General features: G+C 42.6%; 1 protein-coding gene and 2 non-coding genes across 3 annotated transcripts; 2 read left to right on the top strand and 1 right to left on the bottom strand.

The window, feature by feature from the left end:
* Positions 1 to 3,424: 3,424 nt before the first annotated feature.
* On the bottom strand, positions 3,425 to 11,755 carry LOC124021451 (neurexophilin-4-like). The gene is made up of 2 exons (XM_046336648.1): positions 11,550 to 11,755; positions 3,425 to 5,171 (listed from the first exon to the last, which is right to left on the bottom strand). The coding sequence occupies exons 1-2, from the start codon at positions 11,601 to 11,603 to the stop codon at positions 4,374 to 4,376; spliced, it is 852 nt and encodes a 283-aa protein (XP_046192604.1). The 5' UTR covers positions 11,604 to 11,755; the 3' UTR covers positions 3,425 to 4,373.
* A 7,534-nt stretch (positions 11,756 to 19,289) lies between these two features.
* LOC124032462 lies at positions 19,290 to 19,405 on the top strand. Its single transcript, XR_006838280.1, has one exon. It is a non-coding gene; the product is annotated as a U5 spliceosomal RNA (small nuclear RNA).
* A 1,694-nt stretch (positions 19,406 to 21,099) lies between these two features.
* Positions 21,100 to 21,215, top strand: LOC124032463. Its single transcript, XR_006838281.1, has one exon. It is a non-coding gene; the product is annotated as a U5 spliceosomal RNA (small nuclear RNA).
* The last annotated feature ends 1,406 nt before the right edge of the window (positions 21,216 to 22,621 follow it).

The raw sequence follows: 22,621 nt of genomic DNA, 5'->3' as shown, positions 1-22,621 counted from the left end.
AAGTGTTATTAGTCACATGCGCCGAATACAACTGGTGTAGACGTTACAGTGAAATGCTTACTTATAAGCACCTAACCAGCAATACAGTTTAAAAAATACAGATAAGAATAGGACATTTTAACCTTTATTTAACTAGGCAAGTCAGTTAAGAACAAATTCTTATTTTCAATCACAGCCTAGGAACAGTGTTGTTCAGGGGCAGAACGACAGATTTCTACCTTGTAAGCTCGGGGATTTGATCTTGCAACCTTTTGGTTACTAGTCCAACGCTCTAACCACTAGTAACACGTAACATTTAATTAAAGAGAAGCAGTAAAATAACAATAGCGAGACTATATACAGGAGATTGCATCATCTGTGGATCTGTTGGGGCGGTATGCAAATAGGAGTGGGTCTAGGGTTTCTGGGATAAAGAATTTCATGGCTACAGATGTGAATGTTACGGGTCGGTAGTCATTTAGGCAGGTTACCTTAGTGTTCTTGGGCACAGGCACTATGGTGGTCTGCTTAAAACATGTTGGTATTACAGACTCGGACAGGGAGAGGTTGAAAATGTCAGTGAAGACACTTGCCAGTTGGTTAGCACATGCTTGCAGTACACATCCTGGTAATCTGTCTGGCCCTGCGGCCTTGTGAATGTTGACCTGTTTAAAGGTCTTACTCACATTGGCTGTGGAGAGCTTGATCACACAGTCTTCTGGAACAGCTGGTGCTCTCATGCATGTTTCAGTGTTTTTTGCCTCGAAGCGAGCATAGAGCTTGTTTAGCTCGTCTGGTAGGCTCGTGTCACTGGGCACCTCTTAGTTGTGCTTCTCTTTGTAGTCTGTTATGGTTTGCAAGTCCTGCAACATGTGATGAGCGTCAGAGCTAGTGTAGTATGATTCGATCTTAGTCCTTTATTGATGCTTTGCCTGTTTGATGGTTCGTCGGAGAGCATAGAGAGATTTCTTATATGCTTCTGGGTTAGAGTCCCGCTCCTTGATAGCGGCAGCTCTAGCCTTTAGCTCAGTGCGAATGTTGCCTGTAATCCATGGCGTACAGTCACTGTGTGGATGGCTACATTGATGCACTTATTGATGAAGCCAATGACTGATGTGGTGTACTCCTCAATGCCATTTGAGGAATCCCGGAACATATTCCAGTCTGTGCTTGCAAAACGGTCCTGTAGCTTAGCATCTGCTTCATCTAACCACTTTTTTATTGATCTAGTCATTGGTGCTTCCTGCATTCATTTTTGCTTGTAAGCAGGAATCAGGAGGATGGAATTATGGTCAGATTGCCAAATGGAGGGCGAGGGAGAGCTTTGTATGTGTCTCTGTGTGGAGTTAAGGTGGTCCAGAGTTTTTTTTCCTCTGGTTGCACATTTAACATGCTGATAGAAATTTGGTAAAAATGGATTTAAGATTTCCTGCATTAAAGTTCCTGGCCACTAGGAACGCCGCCTCTGGGTGAGCATTTTCTTGTTTGGTTATGGCGGAATACAGCTCATTCAGTGCTGTCTTAGTGCCAGCCTCAGTCTGTGGTGATATGCAAACAGCTATGAAAAATACATATGAAAACTCTCTAGGTAGATAGTGTGGTCTACAGCTTATCATGAGATACTCTACCTCAGGTGAGCAATAGTTTGAGACTTCCTTAGATATCGTGCACCAGTTGTTATTTACAAAAATATATATATGTAGAGAAAGTAACATTTAATTACCTGGCAACAGCTCTGGTGGACTTGCCTGCAGTCAACATGCCACTTGTACACTAACACAAAACTTGAGACATCTGTGGCATTGTGTTGTGTGACAAAACTGCACATTTTAGTTTGGGCTTTTGTTGTCCCCAGCACAAGGTTCATCTGTGTAATGATCGTGCTGTTTAATAATCACTGTATATATATATAGAGTGAGAGAGAGATTTTACTGAGTTACAGTTCACATAAGGAAATCTGTCAACTCAAATAATTTTATTAGGCCCTAATCTATGGATTTCACATGACTGGGGAATAGATATGCATCTGTTGGTAGAGATACCTTTAAAAAAAGTTGGAGTGTGGATCAGAACTAGTCAGTGTCTGGTATGACCATCATTTGCCTCATGATCAATTTGATCAATTTGTTGATTGTGGCCTGTGGAATGTTGTCCCACTCCTCTTCAATGGCTGTGCGAAGTTGTGGGAATTGGAACACGCTGTCGTACATGTCTATCCAGAGCATCTCAAACATGCTCAATGGGTGACCTGTCTGGTGAGTATGCAGGCCATGGAAAAACTGGGACATTTTCAGTCTCCAGGAATTGTGTACAGATCCTTGTGACATGGGACTGTGCATAATTATTCTGAAACATGAGGTGATGGTGGCGAATGAATGGCACGACAGTGGTTCTCAGGATCTTGTCACGGTATCTCTGTGAAATTGCAATTGTGTTCGTTGTCCGTAGCTTATACCTGCCCATAACATAAACCCACTGCCACAACAGGGTATTCTGTCCCCAACGTTGACATCAGAAAACTGCTCACCCTACACAACACCATACACACTGTCTGCCATCTGCCAGGTAAAGTTAAAAATGGCATTTATACATGAAGAGCACACTTCTCCAGCGTTCCAGGTGCCATCGAAGGTGAGCATTTGCCCACTGAGTCACTTACAATGCCAAACTGCAGTCAGGTGAAAACCCTGGTGATGATGATGAGCACACAGATGAGCTTTCCTGAGATGGTTTCTGACAGTTCGTGCAGATATTCTTCGGTTGTGCAAACGCAGTTTCATCAGCTGTCCGGTTGGCTGGTCTCAAACGATCCCGCAGGTGAAGAAGCCGGATGTGGATGTCCTGGGCTGGCGTGATTACACATGGTCTGCGGTTGTGAGGCCGGTTGGATGTGCTGTCAAATTCTCTAAAACAATGTTGGAGGTGGCTTATGGTAGAGAAATGAACATTTAATTACCTGGCAACAGCTCGGATGGACATGCTTGCAGTCAGCATGCCACTTGCACACTAACTCAAAACTTGAGACATCTGTGGCATTGTGTTGTGTGACATAACTGCACATTTTAGTCTGGCCTTTTATTGTCCCCAGCACGAGGTTCACCTGTGTAATGATCATGCTGTTTAATCAGTTTCTTGATATGCCACACCTGTCAGGTGGATGGAGTATCTTGGCAAAAGAAAAATGATTAATAACAGGGATGAAAACAAATGTGTGCACAACATTTGAGAGAAATAATGTTTTTGTTCATATGGAACATTCCTGTGATATTTTATTTCAGCTCGTGAAACATGAGACCAACACTTTACATGTTGTGTTCATATTTTTGTTCAGTGTGTATATATATTTATATATTTTCCTAGCCACCGTGCTTCAACACCTGCATTGCTTGCTGTTTGGGCTTTTAGGCTGGGTTTCTATACAGCACTTTGAGATATCAGCTGATGTACGAAGGGCTATATAAATAAATTTGATTTGATTTGATATACATATCTTTGGTTGTTGCTCAATCTGATTGGGTGGGCCTGGCTCTCCAATGGGTGGCTACGCCCTGGTTCTGGGTTAACTGAGATTAACATGGGTGTAATAAACCCAACTACTAACAAGTTGGATTAGATTGGAAAAAAGTATGTTATTTATGTTTGTGTAGTATACGATTAATCAACCAGTCAATGTACAAACAACACAGGTATTGAAGCAAACAATTCTGAAAATCAACCTGCAATAGAGCACCCTGGGAAATGTGATAACGATGAGTGTGATTTTCAGTGATTTTGAGCAAACATACATTTGTAATTTACTCAACAAGCTTGTTGAAATTCAGCTAAAACAAACCTCAATATTAGCTCAAATGATTTTCCTTTTGATGTCCACTCAACTCACAGACATTAAGCAATTGGTTAGGTTGGCATTTTCTTTGTGTAGATGAGGTGCCTTGGTTGCAATATGTCCCCAAATGAATAGTGAAAAGGTTTAATGTAAGGGCCATCACAGATGGGCATTATGTGACAAAAAAGCAGACAACTTACACAAACACAATTACAGTAGTAAAAAATAGGAATTATTGTTGTGCTAATACCAGCTGCTTTGCCATGCACATGGAGCATCACTCCAACCAATTCAATATTTGACCCCAACTATAACAACCACTACCACTACTATAACAACCACTACTCGATATTCTGTCATTCTTCTACCCTTCAGTGGTGTATTATCAACATATTATCCCGGTACTGACGACTTCCATTCTACCAAGCAAATCTCTCCATCTCTCCATCTGAATGTCTGTGTTGGTTCTCCCAAGAGGTACATCATGACCTGTTCAAAACAAACCCCTTTCTCCAATGATATAGGAGATGAAGGAAAACATGCTTTAATAACCCGCCTAGTTCATCCACTATCCTCGTCTTCCAAAGTGCTGGAGATCAGCCTGGAAGTTGTAGTCTGGACAGACCTTCTGTGCCAGTTTGTAGTCGGCGCTGAGAAAAAAGATGAATACACAGAGGACCTTGAAGGGCTTGGCACAGATCCAAGCGGCGTGAGACTGGGTGTGTTCTGAGTAGCAGGTCTGGGAGGGATCGTAGAGGCATGGCTTTGTTTTCTTGGCTCTGTTGGTCCTCTGGTACTCCACCACGCAGTTGAGGGCCTTCATCTCCTGCCGGTGCTCATTGGGGGTGGACTGCGGCTGACTCTGGAAGTGGAGTTTCGGGCGTCCTGCATCCTCCCATTCCACGGCTTTGGAGGGAGGAACGATGCTCACTGAGATATTCCCCAGACGGGACGAGTTGTGGCGGAAGTACACACTGAAGGTGCCGTTGATGTGGTCCACTATCTTACCTGTCACCAGCAGGCTGAACTTGATGGTTTTGATGTTGAGGTAGAAGTTGCCCCACCCAAAGGTCTTCTTGACCTTGATAGGTGTTTTTATGGGGGGCTTGGATTTGGAGCGAAACTGTGACTGATCCAAGGGGAGGGAGAGGTTCTGTGACCAGCCATATGGGCCCACGGAGCTATAGCTGAAGGCCTTAGGCTTGGTGGATACATCTTTGGAAAGGTGTTTGACTTTCATTGCAGCTCCAAGGTTTCCTTCTTTCCCCCTCCTTCCTATTTCGTAGGTAAGGGGCTGTGAGGTGTTGTCAACATTTGGATCGAGGTTCAGATAGTCCAAGGTCTTCCCAGCATCCTCCTCCTGCACCTACGGACAGATGAACGAAGGATAAGTTTTGTATTTTTTTCAGTCCGTCTCTCTCTTTGTCTCTAATGAATTGCTGTCAATCTTCACATGCCTGTGGGCTTGATATGGATGTAACCTTGATAAAGTAAAGGTAGAAATCTAATGATCAGTTCCCACATGATCCTAAAACTACAATAAAGAGTGTTAATGAGGAATTGACAAAGACATGATTAAAATGATGGGATGATGCCACAAGCTCATGAAAATGTATAAAAAGATAGTTAATCTCATCGATCCATTATCCACTCGAAAAGACATTGGATACAGTCTCTTTGTTCTTGCCCTGAGCCGTTGTGGCCCAGGAGTGTTTCATTGGTAGGTTGATTGTAACATATAGTTGGAGAGTATAGACTGTGCTGCACTATGTGCTCATGTAAATGTGACTGTCAGACACAGCTGAGTGTGAAGTCAGCTTGGCTCCATGTCCTCTGCTGCAGCCATCTGTTATCTGTTTCATAGTTGTCAGCTACAGAAGAACACACATGCACACACACACACACACACACGCACACACACGCACACACACACACACGCACACACACACACACACACGCACACACACACACACACACACACACACACACACACACACACACACACACACACACACACACACACACACACACACACACACACACACACACACACACACACACACACACACACACACACACACACACACACACACACACACACACACACACACACATTTGAGTTCTTGACGATTTCGTGATCAGTGATCAAGATTAGGAAACAGATAAACTCATGGCCGTGGCATAATATGTCTCTTTTCTTCAAATTGGAACTGGCAACATTCCACCTCAATTATTTTCAGGCTTAAATAGAAAGGGAATGATGTTCCTCAATTATCTTTGGATGAATCATTATAATGACGCTTACTGAGCTAGAAAGGCTACCACCTATTGACGTGTTCCATAAAAATACAGAAATACTAATAAGCACATCAGTCATGAGGATTTTCTATCAATCCAATATTTCTTAGATTAAGTACAACGGTGGGTTGTAATGTCTGCTACAGTGTACTATATGCCAAGCCCACGGGACCAATATTATACAGTATAGCATGCTCCCTATCCCATTCATTGATTGGTAATATGATATATCCTTACTATATACTCAGCACATCTGTATCTGTACATAGAATGTTAGCCTACACATCATCAACATATAGTATAGCTTTGACTACATTTATTTTCTCTGCATGCCCTCTCATAACTACCCTCCTGTCTGTAATCCACTGTCAAACCAATGATCCATTACAGAACCCTCATCAGGCTAATGAACTCTGAGCCACTGCATTCATCTCCTCCACTAGCAGGGTGGTAAGCCAGCCATGCTCCAGCTCTAATTGGGCACCACATTCTGACAATCATGTCCGTGGTTCTGTGTCCGGTTGTCTGTATGTCTGGCCGTGGCTGGGTTAGAATACAATCTGACATGGGAAACCTCAGCTCATGGTAATGGGGATGGCAGTGAAAGATGGTGCACGTGTTACACACGGCTCCATGGGCAATAATCCTTAGTGTACTCACATGATCGTCATGTGTGAGAATGGTGCTGGGGGAAAGAAAATAGAGGCTGCTTTTGGTAAATGGATAGATCATCAAAATGTTGTTACGGCTCACTGTGGTTCATGCTGAGCCCCCCGAGGAAAACACTCAACCTGAGTTGTGCCATAACCGAGTTAGACCAACTCTCTAATGTGAACAATGAATGCACTGTATGTTTCTCCAGATTGTGTTTGCTGAGCAAATGATCAGTTTAACCCGGCACAGCTGTCAACCCTCAGGATGATGTGTACTGTGACGACACATGGAGCTAATTTGCGACCGAAGAGGCCAATTAAATGATAACATTTCTAGTTATTATTGGTGCATGATTTTTTTTTTAAAGTGATTAATATGGAGACTGTAGATTGCGTAAATTCCGTCTGTCTAATGATCCCAGTTCAATAAGAGTATGTGTTCTTCAATTTTTGATAGTATTATTTTAAATTAATACCTTATTCATCCAGTGCATTGATAACAAATCATGAATTTGCCACATGTGGGTAACAGTGTCTTGCTATCATCAAGAGGATGAATTAATGCCGTTACGTAAGTGAACATCTTCAGACCTTACAACTGCATAGACACAAATAGCATTTGGAATTATTTATCAGTTTGAAGGAACCAGAGTCTTCTGGGGTATGTTGAATATAAGATCATAACTTAGATAAAGAGAAATGAACTTTGAGGAAGTTCTACACTGTAATGGAAAACTGTAAATTATACTGTAATTTTTTTGTTGTATTTTCAACAGTAAAATAATCAAACGTTTTACTGCGGCATACTGAACATTATAGTGCATTGTGGGAAAATGTCGTCGGTAGGGAAAGATTGCTGTATTTCGAATGGTGCTGTAATTCCACCCCACAGTTTACAGTACCGTACCATATCTTTGGAGGGCCAAAAACCTTTTGACCACTAGTAGGTGTATGGTTGTTGTTGTTTTTGGCTCAATAACATATTTTGAGGCGTGCCTTGTAAAAGGCTATCTTTGTTGCACCCCTGAGTGAGAGTGCTGTACGAATTTAACTCCTATCTGGTTATATTTAGTGATGGGCATTCTGGCTCTTTTCAGTAAGCCTGTTTGTTTGGCTCAGCTCACCAAAAAGAGCTGGCTCTTTTGGCTCCCAAACGGCTCTTAAAAAAAACATGTTTTGTATTTTTTCATCTCAAAGAGTTTGCGATAGTTGGACTATGATTGGTGTTAAAACAATTCTAATTAAGTTATTAAATTAAATCATACTCTACCTTAACCACAATGTATTTAAAAATGCATTTGTTTGTTATGAAAAAGAATGATATTAAACATTTGCATTTAAAGTAAAGTAACCTTTTAATGTATATAAACCAAGTGCATATAAATCTAACCATTCAAAACTAATACAATCTGAACAGCATAATAGAATATTGCACCATATCAAAGAAAAATAAATAGCAATGTGCAAAACTGCAGCATCCCCCTTAAAACAATAAACTGGTCCCTCTTTTCTCTCTCTTCCTTATTGCCATGTTATAACCAGCAGCACACATCAATGCTGACCATATTTGTCTTTTATGAGAGATTTGCATTCAGAAATGCAAGCTGCCTCACTTTCAAGGGACTGATGCGGTTTCTTCTCTCAGTAATTATTTGTCCCGTTTTTGAGAAAACCCTCTAAGGGAACGGATGTGGCCACTATGCAAAGTCTCCCTGTCATGACTTTAGTAAGAGGCCAGGTTCTTCCACCAGCTCAGAGGATCTGCAGATCTTTGGCGGAGGGGCTCCTCCAAATAGGATCGGACCTCCATTATGGCATCTGCTGAGGGATTCCTTCGTGCTGCATCCCCAGTTGCTCTCTCGTAAAACAGCATCCACAGTGACCTGCTCAAAGGGTTCCAGGACTCTTGACACCTCCTCCACCACCTCCCATTTCTCTTGGGTCAGAGCATCAACAGGTGCATTGACAATGGCCAGGGTAGAGATGATGGCATCCTTTGACTCAAGAAACCACTTCAACATATAAAATGTTGAATTCCACCTTGTAGTGCAGCCTAGGCCTCAGCTCAGGCATCAACATCTGGCGTTGTGTAGACTTTTGTTTTTCGGCACCTACTGTGCTCCTGTGGAAGTATTCCACAGCTGCTTTCACTTTGTCCACAGTGGGCTTCATCACCTTCAGAGCATCTCCTACAATCAGGTTGATTGTGTGGGCAAGACATAGATGAGGGGTCCATTTAAACATTTTCATGGCAAGATTTTTGGGGTTGTGTTAGCTACATTGTCGCTAACACAACAGACCATTTTTCCGTCTGCTTGCCATTCTCTGGCCACTCTCAACAGTTCCTCTGCCATGTTCTCTGAGGTGTGTCTGTTGCTGAACTCAAAGCAGTCCAGAAGACAGCCAGACATCGAAGAATCTTCAATGAAGTGACATGTAACCGACATGTAAGAAGTGGTTACCCCTGATGTCCAGCAGTCAGTGGGAAGGCAAACTGCAGTAGCTTTCTGGACTCTTTCTCACACTGAAGACTGTGTGCTCTCGTACAGTTGTGGAATAAGTGATTTTGAAAGGGTTTTCCTGCTTGGAATTGTGAACATTGGATTTAGACTATTGCTATCATTTCTAAAACCTCTGTCCTCCACGATCGAAAATAGCTGGAAATCAGTGGCAATCATTTTAGCCAATGCAATGTCAATTTGGCCTTGTTTTGCTACAGACATAGACTTTGGCATAAACTGTTCCATAGAAGACTGCGTTGCTGTGGGTTGCGGAGTACGCCTACTTGACTGAGTGGATACATCTCCCGTGTGGAGATGCTGGCCCCACCACTATCACTAGCAGGTCCACTAGTATCTGGAAGCTCCGCTACAGCTAGCTTCACAATTGGGTGCACAGTTCGCATATGCTGGTGTAAAGTTGTGTGTAGAACCAGCTTTATATGAGATTTTGTTTTGGCAAATTCTACACTGTGCTCTAATATTGTGTACATTATTCAAATGCATCCAAATGCTACTGTGCTTCTGACTCATTTTACAGCTGTTGTTTTCACAGCTGTCATCTCTCTCCTCGGCTGCTTAGTGTGTGTCTGTGAGTGAGTTGGCTCGGCCCTCCCTCACGCATCTTTGGTTCATTGGTTGACACTGCGTGTCTGATTGACAGGAACAACAGGTGAGGCTGTTAGTCTGAGCAGAAAGTCAGAATGAATGTGTGCGCACTTGAGCATTTAGGCCTATATTATTTTATTTCATTTTTCGTTCTTTGAATGAGTTCATTCTATTAATTCAAATCTTTTGATTATTCATATCTTTATTTTTTATTTATTTTTATAAATAGATTCAGCTCTTCTGATATACAAGCCGGCTCCCAAAGTTCACCTACAAGAGCTGGCTCTTAGGTCGTTCGCAAACGAGTCGGCTCTATCACTAGTTATATTCCCCGTCAATTTAACATGTATACAGTCGGGGACAGATTTGAGTGGCAGCGTGTTTTAAACCTGTCTTTCCCAGTCCCCAGCACCAATCCTCCAGCCTCGGTCCCAGCATGTCTTCCAGTCCTGGCCCCAACACCAGTACCAACCCAGGTTTTCCTGGTCCCAGCCACATCCAGCAACAACCCTGTACACCGCACCCACCTAGCACAACTGCCACCTGCTTTCAGCAACTGCCAGCCCAGACCCCCCCCCCCCCAACAAAAAGACACAGACACATTGAGGACTGACTGACAGACAGATTTTTTTCTGATTCCTTTTTGATTGATTGATTGATTGATTGATTGATTGCTTTCGTTTTTTTGTTTTCGTTTGATTGGATGACCGTTTGGTTTGCCTCATTTTTATTGGTTGCTTATTGTTGGAATTGTTTATTATTTAGGATTTGAAATTAATGATGGATTGAATTTGAACTTGAACATTTTCAACTGTATGAATAAAAAAAAATGTTGGTCTGTTATGCCCTGTAGACGCTGCCAGTTTGGAAGCCTGTGTTAAAGGCCTTTAGAAATTCAAGTGATATAAAACACCAAATATTCGTTAATATTCTGTAATATTTGTAAACATAACACTTTACTAAGCAGCCAACCGGCTTGCACCAATCCCTTGTCAAATAAAATACTGTGAAATAAAAACTAAAATTGACAGTCTAATAGTCCATTTTACAGTTGTGTACTGTGTGTCATTAGACAGTACATGCTTTGGTACCATATTTATATTACAGGAAGTGTACTGTAATATGAAATACAGAATGTTCTTGCCACGAGCTGCCAGTAAGCTACTTTACAATTCATGGTAACCCCTTTACAGTGTACCCAAAGCCCTTATTCTATGTTATCACCATCAACATATCTCTGCATAGCATACAACTTCATAACTATCAACCTCTACCATAGAGACAGAGACCGTCTTATCATTGATTTCCATCTGTAGCCTATGGCTTTTTTGGTAGTGTGAGGACTGAAATGCTCCCTCTATGTTCAGCAGAATAATTATTCAGATAATCAATATGATCCTGTTGTTTTCTTGCCCCAGGGATGGATTTGTTATATAATGGGAATTTAATATTTTATTTATAGTTATGCTTTCCCTCTCCCTCTCAAATCCGCACCACAATCACAGATTTTTCTCTGCGTGTGAACACACAAAATGAAGAAGGCATGAACAGGCACAAAGACGAAACACTTTTGAGATTTTACAAAAGCCACGGTTACTTAAACTCTCTGTATAGCATTTAGTAGACGTTTATCTCAAGATGATTGCCAACCCTCATGTGAAAATGATGTCAAATACTGTAGCTTACCATTGGTAGAAGCCACAGACAGAAGATGGCAAAGCTGATGAATAGTATCCTCATCTCGTCCCTGAATGTCTTATGTCGAACAAATCTGGACACTGTGGCAATCAAAGTCTGGGAGCAGATTCCCTTGGAAGAAAACTTAGAACACTTCAGACTGATTCAAAAGTCAGAAAATGTTGTTAGTGGCTTCAATGACACTCTGCCGTGAGGTCCATGGCTCTGTGAAAACAGGACGAACTGGGGGAAAGATTTTTTTTAAAGTGTTTGAGAGATTCACCTTAGTGATGATATTGGACAGCCCCTGTGATTTCATTTGTGCTCTCTAGCTCTCCCTTGCACACCCTCTCTCTCTCTCTCTCTCTCTCTCTCTCTCTCTCTCTCTCTCTCTCTCTCTCTCTCTCTCTCTCTCTCTCTCTCTCTCTCTCTCTCTGTGTCATACATTCACACGTCTGTTTGCTTCTCATCATTTGTACAATGAGAGCAAATTAAAACAAATATGTATATGAGCATCATTTCACTAACCACCTACCCTGCAGAATTTGCATTGAAGCGGACTTTCTTTTGAATTTGACCATGGTAAATATAGACCATGGTCAAAGAATACACATTTTGAAGGCTAATGATATTCCATGTAGGCTATATAACTGTAGACAGAATGTGAGACCATTGAAATCATAAAGACCCTCTCATCACACTGGTAATACATTCAAGAGAAAATCTGACAGATAAAGAGTTGCTCTGCTACTGTCTATCTGTCACCAAACCTCCTGGGTCGTTAGAATTCATCTCCGGGGAGGTGACTTCTGCCCCTGGTTCTGCCACAGGGAGGCTGACACAATGATAAGAACGCTCTCCCAGTGGAATATAAAGACAGTAGGCATATAGTTCCAGTATGTGTGGATGTGGTTTCTGTAGCCATTTTGGTTGCTGCTGACTATAGTCGTATGTGTGTGATGGTGTGTGAAAATAGCATGATGAGGCAGAGAGATCATTTAATATCTAAATTGCTCTCGTCTTTTTTTTACCACATGTGGTTAACGTTCAGGCTTTAAATGTATATGATAGTCTAAAAAGCTAGCCCCTACACTAGGGAGTTTAGAAAACAGTTTTTTTTACCTGTTAACCGTAACTTTTAATCTGTTGTAGCAGGCCAGTAAATAGACCAATTTATTTGCAACATTTGTTTTTGCAAGATTTACAATGTGTTTTTATATGTCCTACTTTTACCAGATCAAGGCCCGGTTTCCCAAAAGCAGTTTAAGGCTAAATGAATTGTTAGAACCTCCGTAGGAGCATCATTAAACCTCTGAGCTGTTTCTCCAAACCACCGTTATTAACGTTGCACTTGAAATGAATCTCATGCCTCGTACACATCGTGACGTATTTCATTACGTCGTACGTCATCTTTATGCAATCTCGTTCCGCTACTGGACGGTTGCCCGTACACATCTTTATGCACGTCATCTTTATGCAATCTCGTTCCGCTACTGGACGGTTGCCCGTACACATCGTGACGTATTTCATGACGCCGTACGTCATCTTTATGCAATCTCGTTCCGCTACTGGACGGTTGCCCGTACACATCGTGACGTATTTCATGACGCCGTACGTCATCTTTATGCAATCTCGTTCCGCTACTGGACGGTTGCCCGTACACATCGTGATGTATTTCATGACGCCGTATGTTATCTTCACACAATTTCGTTCCGCTAACTGGACGGAAAGCATAGGCAAAGCTGTGTATCACAAATCCAAGATAGACCACAGTCTGTCGTTTCCAATGGGAAAAAGAATAAAAAGTCATCTTCTAACTTTAGTTCCAGCTAACACTTTAAATGTTAGGGGTGGACCTTATCGGACCCTTCACGAAATCCAGCAATGACAACAGCTGGTGTCTGCCGGCGACCGATCACTTTACCAAGTGGGTGGAAGCAATACCCATTAACTTCTTTGGGACTGGGGGGGCAGAATTGAGTAGCTTGGATAATAAGGCGCCCAAAGTAAACTGCCTGTTACTCAGGCCCAAAAGCTAGATTATGCATATAATTAGTAGATTTGGATAGAAAACACTCTGAAGTTTCTAAAACTGAATGATTGAATGATGTCTGTAAGTATAACAGAACTCACATGGCAGGCAAAAACCTGAGAAGAAATCCAAACAGGAAGTGGGAATTCTGAGGTTGGTCAATTTTCAACCTAGCCCCTATTGAATACACAGTGGGATATGGATAAAGTTGCACTTCCTATGGCTTACACTGGATGTCAACTGTCTTTAGAATCTTGAATGAGGCTTCTACTGTGTTGTGGAGCCGGATGGGAGCACAGTGTGCTTGACAGGTGTTTCCCCACCTTGCACAAAACAATATTCCATTAGCAGGGAAGCTATGGCCACTACTAAAGTAGTGATTAAAGATCTATGGGACATGGGTATAGTTGAAAATACACATTCTGCCTCCGATAGCCCAGTATGGACAGTGAAAAAATCAAGTGGTGACTGGCGAGTGACTGTGGACCACAGGAATGCAAATTAAGCCATCTCCAAGCTCACTCCGCTGGTGGCTGACACCTCAACAATTTTTTCCTCATTGTCACCTGCTCACTCTGTGTTCTCAGTCATTGATATGGCTAATGGGTTCTGGTCTGTACCCTTACATCCAGAGGTCCGTCCATGGCTTGCTTTTTCTGAGGATGGTCAATGGTATCAGTGCACTAGGACTCCTATGGGCCTTCCTAATAGTCCTTCGATTTACCATCGGGCATTGCGGAGACATCTCCAAGCTCTCCCTCAGATGTAATTTGTTGTCAAACAATATGTTGATGATATATTGTTGGCTTCAGAAGATGAGGAAACACACGCTAAGGATCTAAAAATCACTGTTAGACCACCTGCATGCCAAAGGCCATAAAGCTAGCCCTAAGAAGGCCCAACTCATGCAATCGCAGGTTATCTACCTTGGTCAACTGATGACACAAAATCGTATGGCTGCCATACAAGCTGCCTAAAGAGCCCACTACTATTAAAGAACTTCGCTCCTTCATGGGCTTGTGCAATTACAATAGATGCTAAGTGGACTCCTTTGTCCAAATTGCCCAATCCATTAACAACCTCCTCAAGGGAGACCCTGATTCAAAAGACTGTTGCCTTCAAAGGAAGAACAGAGGTTTTTGGCAAGCTCAAAATAGCTTTGTCATCAGTACCGGCTTTGGACATTCCAGACTCAGGCCAACCATTCACCCTCTTTGTGGCTGAAAAAAATGGCTACATGACTTCAGTGTTGACACAGGACCATGGTGATTGTCAGAAACCTACTATTCGGAGAAATTGGATGTAGCATTGGGATGGGGTCCCTGTCTCAGAGCTATGCAGGCTACTTACGCCTCTGTGTCGATGGTGGCATCGCTTGTTCTTGACCAACATCAAGTGTCCACATGCTGCTCTTTTTTAAAATATATATATATATATATATTGTTTTACCCCTTTTTCTCCCCAATTTTGTGGTATCCAATTGTTTAGTAGCTACTATCTTGTCTCATCACTACAACTCCTGTACGGGCTCGGGAGAGACGAAGGTTGAAAGTCATGCGTCCTCCGATACACAACCCAACCAAGCCGCACTGCTTCCTAACACAGTGCGCATACAACCCTGAAGCCAGCCACACCAATGTGTCAGAGGAAACACTGTGCACCTGGCAACCTTGGTTAGCGCGCACTGCGCTCGGCCCGCCACAGGAGTCGCTGGTGCGCGATGAGACAAGGATATCCCTACCAGCCAAGCCCTCCCTGACCCGGACGACGCTAGGCTAATTGTGCGTCGCCCCACGGACCTCCCGGTCGTGGCCGGTTACGACAGAGCCTGGGGGCGAACCCAGAGTCTCTGGTGGCACAGCTGGCGCTGCAGTACAGGGCCCTTAACCACTGCGCCACCTGGGAGGCCTGTTCATACTCTTTTGACAATGAATCGACCTGCACAGGTCACAGCCGCTCGTTGGAACAAATGGTCAACTGTATTGGAGGCTCCTAACATCATCATACAACGTGGTACACCAAGTAATCCAGCAATTCTGAAGCATCCTTCAGATACCACATTACTTGAACACGACTGTTGTCAGTTGGTTTTTGGATCAGCTCTCTGATGAGTTTATAAAGGGTCATCCGTTGGAAAACCCTGAGCTTATCTTATACACAGACGGTTCAAGCAACGTGTGGGGGGGGGGGGCAGGCTGGCTGGGCATTTACTACAATGGACAATGTGATAGTGACAGGCACCTGCAGGAACATTCAGCACCGGTGATGGAATTGGTGGCTTTGACAGAAGCATGTAAACAGGCTGAAGGAAAAACAGCCAACATTTACACAGACTCAAGATACGCTTTTGGTGTTACCCATAATTTTGGACAAATATGGAAAAACAGAGGATTCATGACATCACTGGGAGCTCCTGTGAAGAATGGACCAGAGGTGAAGGATCTACTGAATGCTCTCCTGTGAAGAATGGACCAGAGGTGAAGGCTCTACTGAATGCTCTCCAGTTACCTGGACAAGTTGCAATTTTGAAAATGAAAGCACATGGAAATCATCGATACAGATAACAGAAAAGGTAATGATTTGGCTGACAGAGCTGCTAAGCGGCTGCCAAGAGAACACCTCTGTCACCTGAACTGACGAGGAGATACACCTTGGATACGTTGCAACACATTAGAGATATGCAAAGCAGTGTGGGAGTGGATGGCTGCAGGATGCAAACTCAGTCAAGAAGGTGTGTGGAAATACATCCTGAGATGTGTAGTGCCAAATGCACTCTTACTCTACTTGGTGACATAGATCCACTCTTTGGGATACATTGGTGTGGACAACAGTTTATCGTTTTGTGGGCAAATGGTGGAATCCTGATGTGCGGAAAGAGGCTGAGGCTGTTGTGACGAATTACAACATTTGTATGGAAAACAACACCAAAGGACGAGTGGAAGCACAAACACGACGAGCGCCTGCCCCACCAGGACCCTTCAGACATCTACAGCTGGATTATATCACACTGCCCAAATGTAAAAGACATGAAGATATGCTGGTCATTGTTGATAGTTTCTCACGATGGCTTGAAACCTACTATACGCTAAGAAATGCACTGCACAACACACAGCTAAAATTCGGATTCCCAACCGGGAACAATTAGATTCCGTCCAAGGCACTCATTTCGCTCGTCTTCTGAACATAGACTGGCATCTACACTGCCTTATCATCCTCAATCGAGTGGACAGGTAGAACAAACAAATTGGGTTTTGAAAGAGAGACTTTCAAAGATGCATCAAGAAGGGATGGCATGACCACATGCATTGCCTACGGTATTATGTAGTATACGAGCAACACACAACAAAGCCACAGGGTTGAGTCCGTTTGACGTTGTCACAGTTCGACCCGTGTCACTACCAGGCACGTTAGGCTTGAGAAAGCAGGCGTTCACTTTATGAGTGACACAATGTTTAACTATTGCATGCAACTCTCTAATGCAGTAAGGGGAGCAGACAGACAAGTTAAAGAGGCGTGGGGAATAACTCCCGAAGGGGGACATGACGTAGTACCAGGACAGTGGGTGATGGTAAAGGAATATGTGACAGATGCATTAGGGCCAAAATGGGAAGGTCCTTGTCAAGTTTTGCTTCTAACGAGGTCAGCAGTAAAAATCCAGGGAAAATCACGATGGATACATGTCACTCATTGCAAGGTTGTCCATTGTGATGACAAAGCTGAGCCTGGAGAATAAAGAACTGATTGATTAGCAATCGGGGGTCTATCTCGGTTGAAGAAGCATAATAAGATGATCAGAACCTGATAAGCTTCGATGTTGTATACCGCAGTCGTCATATTAGGGAAGTCTAGGTGAAATGTCCAACGTTATCCTGAAAATTGGGACTTGCTTACTTAGGGAAATCTATGTGAAATATCAATTTCTCTTGAAACCAGGACATGTTACTTTCACTTTTTCTTTCCTTTGTTACAGGTTATGAGAATCTATCATCTGAGGCTGCAGCAATATCCTTCGATTCAAGGACTGTACCTGAAACAATGCAAGATCACCAGTGAAGTGCAACCAGTGGAACGGAAGAAGAATTCCTCAATACTGGCAGACTGTCAGAACATAATTTCTAATAGTTATCTATGTGGGACTGATACCAGTGTGGAAGAACTGGTCACTTTTAAAGGTCTTGGTGTTACATTATAATATTATAATAGAGGACAACTGAAATGATATTATTTCAGTGTTGATAAGGGAAGGGCAGGTTAAATAAAAACATGACAGCCAGACAAGCCAGTGTATGAATCAAACGGATTTGCATATGAATGGTGTGGAAATTAGCTGACTTCGTGATCTGTAGGGTTAGTAACTTTACTGTGTCAAATTAGTTTACACATTCTTTGCCATTTCTGAAACGTAGAAATGTTTATGACATGGACTTCATGTTGTAATGTTAACAAGGTACCCAAAAGTAGTTTGAATTCATGTTTTCGTTTTATTAGCTTTAACAAAACTTGTTTAAACAGCGAAACTGTCGCAGAAATCAGCCTGGATTGTAATAGCGATAATGAAAAGAACGTAATTTAGGCTGTAATGATCTCCAAAAGATCCATCCTTTACAAAATTATACTGATTGGCCCAAAGAGGGGCGCAACATCATTCGTGGGGGACAACACGTTTACTGTTGCCTTGTTTAATTGTTGTTGTTTCGCTAATTAGACGTAGTAGCAGCTCCAGCTGTAGGCCTACACGCCTAACATATTGTTTTTCCGCTTTAGGCCTTCATGTTTAAAAACTATAGAAAGTGATAGGACTCAAATGACTGCTTTGGTGTATTCGTGTTTCACGTGTAGCTAGGCCCCTAATAATTAACCGTGAGGGCCCTGAGAGGGAGCCTCATTAGGCCCATGGGCTTTTGTGTAGACATCTGTGTAGACATCTTCATCAAAAAATTGGATGGTTCAATGTACTTATGATAGCATCAAGCCCACCTACTATATAAATGGTTTAGGCCAGTCCACGACCACCACCTTACACGCTGTGGGTTTCATGGGCTATTATGGTGTGTATAGTACTTAGTATGACCACAGCATGTCGCTAGGATTTTTAAAATTATATCAAAAGAGTGGAGCTAATCGATTTTGCATGTTGCAGTTGAGTAAATTACTATACACCGAATGATGCATTATACACAAATGCTTATAAGTTCAGATCTAATGAAGATGTCTACACAGAGTTTAGAAAACGTAGGCTTTGTTTGAGGACTGCACTATGGGGATGTGGCGGAGATGTTAGCTGTACTACGCATGCGTGTGAGTGTTTTACACGGTGGGATCAGTGAAATACAGACGTAAGACGTTTCAATTAATTTGTTTTCCTTTTTGACTATGCCTTTTACTAATAGCTATAATATTATTTCCCATGTATAATTCGATTAAATAAAAGTAGTGGTGTATGGCATATGGCACTCCCTATACATAGATTGAGAAATTAGGAAGTGGTTGTAATAATCCCCAGCATGCATTTCATGCGGAGTTATAGGCTACTAAATGTTTCAATACAATAATAATACTGCAATATGTTTCCATTACGAATGTGGGATTATTTTCATGTCAATGTAATAAAACGGTGATTTGCGGAATTTACAGTTTGGGTGATATTTCTTTATAAAACGTCATCGGGACTTGTAATGAATTGAATGTGTTGCGAGCCGGTTCATTCAATCTGTAGTACACTCTGGTTTCTCTTCAGATCGCATAAATCTTTCGCCTTTTACTAAAGATTTCCGTGGGGAGGAACATTATGAGTATCAACCAATTTTTTGATGCCCGGCCTCACGGCTGGGCTTCCTACTCTTGTGAAATAAATATTGAGGAAGTTTGTTGAGAAAGTGGTGTATCTAAAGGCTTGCTATAGCGTTCTACAGGCAGTCTGCTTAATCAAGTTGTAACTAGTGGCGGGAAGTTGGACTGTTTGCACTTACTCTGATCTTTTCTGTTCGTTTGTCCAAAATAACAAATATTTCAATTTATTTGCTTCATTTTAGTCAGCAATACCCGGAGCATTCAGGACCCCTAGTAAAATGCACGTTCAAATAAATGTTTACCTGGCCAAATGATTTGAAGGCCTGCAAAAAAATGAAGAAAACAAATCTGCCTGGACCAGATTGAGGCGCTCTCTCTTGTTTCTGCAGTGAAGATTCACCCTCTTTAGATAATTACTTTATGTCTTCTCTGCAGAAAAACGTTATTTTGAGCTCAGAAAGCAGTAGTGGCAGCATGTTCACCAAAAAGTCCCTGCCACTGAAAAACATCCCCACAGCATTATGCTGCCACCACCATGCTTCATCGTAGGGATGGTACCAGGTTTCCTCCAGACTTGACGCTTGGTATTGAGGCCAAAGATTTCCATCTTGATTTCAACAGACCAGAGGACCTTGTTTCTCATGGTCTGAGAGTCCTTCAGGTGCCTTTTGGCAAACTCCATTTCTGTATGGACCTCGCTATGTGCACGGGGGCATTGTCATGCTGAAACAGGACAGGGTCTTCCCCAAACTGTTGCCACAAAGTTGGAAGCACAGAATTGTCTAGAAGGCGGAACATCACTGGAACTAAGTGGCCCAGGACGGACCATCAAAAACATTCCCAGACCCTTATTCCTCCTCCACCAAACTTTACTTGGCACTATGCATTGAGGCAGGTAGAGTTCTGCTGGCATCCGCCTAACCCAGATTTGTCAGTTGGACATCATCTGGTTGATGGTGATGCGTGATTCATCACTCCAGATAATGCGTTTCCAGTGCACCAGAGTCCAATGGCGACAAGCTTTACATCACTCCAGCCGCCGCTTGGCATTGTGCATGGTGATCTTAGGCTTCTGTGCGGCTGCTCGGCCATGGAAACCCATTTCACTAAGCTCATGATGAACAGCTCTTGCACTGATGTTGCTTCCAGAGGCAGTTTGGAACTCGGTAGTGAGTGTTGCAACCGAGGACAGACAATTTTTACGAGCTACGCGCTTCAGCACTCGGCGGTCCCGTTCTGTGAGCTTGTGTGGACTACCGCTTCGTGGCTGACCTGTTGTTACCACTAGATGTTTCCACTTCACAATAACAGCACTGACAGTTGACTGGGGCAGCTTTAGCAGGGCAGACATTTGATGAATTGACTTGTTGGACTGTGCCAAGTTGATAGGCACCTAGCTCTTCAGTAAGGCCATTCTACTGCCAAAGTTTTGTCTATGGAGATTGCATGGCTGTGTGCTCAATTTTATACACTTGTCAGCAATGGGTGTGGCTGGAATAGGAAGTGGTTGTAATAATCCCCAGCATGCATTTCGTACGGAATTATAGGCTACTAAATGTTTAAATATAATAATAATACTGCAACATGTTTCCACTACGAATGTGGGATTATTTTCATTTCAATGTAATAAAACTGTGATTTTCCAAGTTTACAGTTTTGGTGATATTGATATATATAACGTCACTCGGACTTGTAATGAATTGAATGTGTTGCTAGCCGGTTCGTTTAGTCTGCAGTACACTCTGGTTTCTCTTCAGATCGCATAAATCTTTCGCCTTTTACTAAAGATTTCCGTGGGGAGGAACATTATGAGTATCAACTAATTTTTTGATGCCCGGCTTCACGGCTGGGCTTCCTACTCTTGTGAAATAAATGTTGAGGAAGTTTTGTGAAAAGGTGGTATATGTAAGGCTTGCCATAGAGAGCTATACAGGTAGTCTGCTTAATCAAGTTGTGACGGGAAGTTGGACTTACTCTGATCTTTTCTGTTCGTTTGTTCAAAATTCAAATATTTCGATACATTTCGTTCACTTTAGTCAGCAATGCCCAGAGCATTCAGGACCCCCTACCGGCGAACGATAAACTGAAAACTCGAAAGAGTCATGATTTTACGAGCCTCCCATGTCGTTTACCATATAGGGCTTATTGGAGCTGTCATTTGTGACTGATACTTGTAAACGTGTGCTTTAAACTATGTATATTTGTTGATTGATAGGCATACAAATAAGATTATGTTTTCATACATTTGAAACGAGGTTTAGCTGTGGCTGCTAAGGGTATGGTATAAATAGCCAAATCCACCCATTTGAAGGGGTGTCCACATACCTTTGTGTATGTATAGTGTATGTGAACCATATGCATCAAAGGTTTTATTGTATAGTCTATTGGAGTTCCTGTGACTTTGCTGGCAGATTGTCACATGCCATTTGAACATTCAGGTTCAAGTGAAACTAATCCAATCGGGTTTCAGTTGTAACAATAGAAGAGAAGCACGGAGCAAGAGATAGCCAGACTTGTAAATTGGCCTAAGGAACTGAAGTTTATGTTGGAGAAACGCCATCAGTGCGTGCTCTGCACGCAATACAGCTGTTGAAGGCATGGCAAGAGCGTGGTGAACAGATAGATATGGTTATGGATAGCGAGGAAGAAGGAGAAGAGCTGAGTGTAGAGGGAAGAAGTGTGTTGAGGAAGAAGGAGAAGAGCTGAGTGTAGAGGGAAGAAGTGTGTTGAGGAAGAAGGAGAAGAGCTGAGTGTAGAGGGAAGAAGTGTGTTGAGGAGGAATGGCATCAAGTACAACCCGTATTCTGATAGCTTTGATGGCTCAGAAATTTAACCTGAGGAGAGTGAGGATGAATTACCTACCTGCTGTGGCAGGTTTGGTGAAGACCTCTGTCCAAGCTTTGCCCTGATGGTCATGCAAAGGATGATTCGGGCACAGTGGGGTCGCCATTTTTGAAGAAAGTGGATACCTGCCTTTTGGCTGATCTATATGTAGTCTCAGGCTGGGTAGGAAATAATTTGGGTACTGTTAAATTGGTGAAGGTAACTCAAAGTGGACTTGTGAGGATGTTCAGTTCAGAGAGAGCGGGAACTTCATGTCACATGACTAGTGAAATGAGACCTGTGACTTGCTTTGCTCTCCAGAGCAGGGTCTGTCCTTTTAAGCAGATTCTTTACCTGATAAAGTCATGTTATGATATGTCAGTTATCCAGTGAGAGCTTTTGTGCCGAACCCACTGAGGTGTTTCAGATGCCAAGC

This window comes from Oncorhynchus gorbuscha, linkage group LG03 (assembly GCF_021184085.1).
Source record: "Oncorhynchus gorbuscha isolate QuinsamMale2020 ecotype Even-year linkage group LG03, OgorEven_v1.0, whole genome shotgun sequence".
NCBI classification, from domain to species: domain Eukaryota; kingdom Metazoa; phylum Chordata; class Actinopteri; order Salmoniformes; family Salmonidae; genus Oncorhynchus; species Oncorhynchus gorbuscha.
Note: the sequence above shows the minus strand (reverse complement) of the source record. Positions and strands in the feature narration are given on the sequence as shown.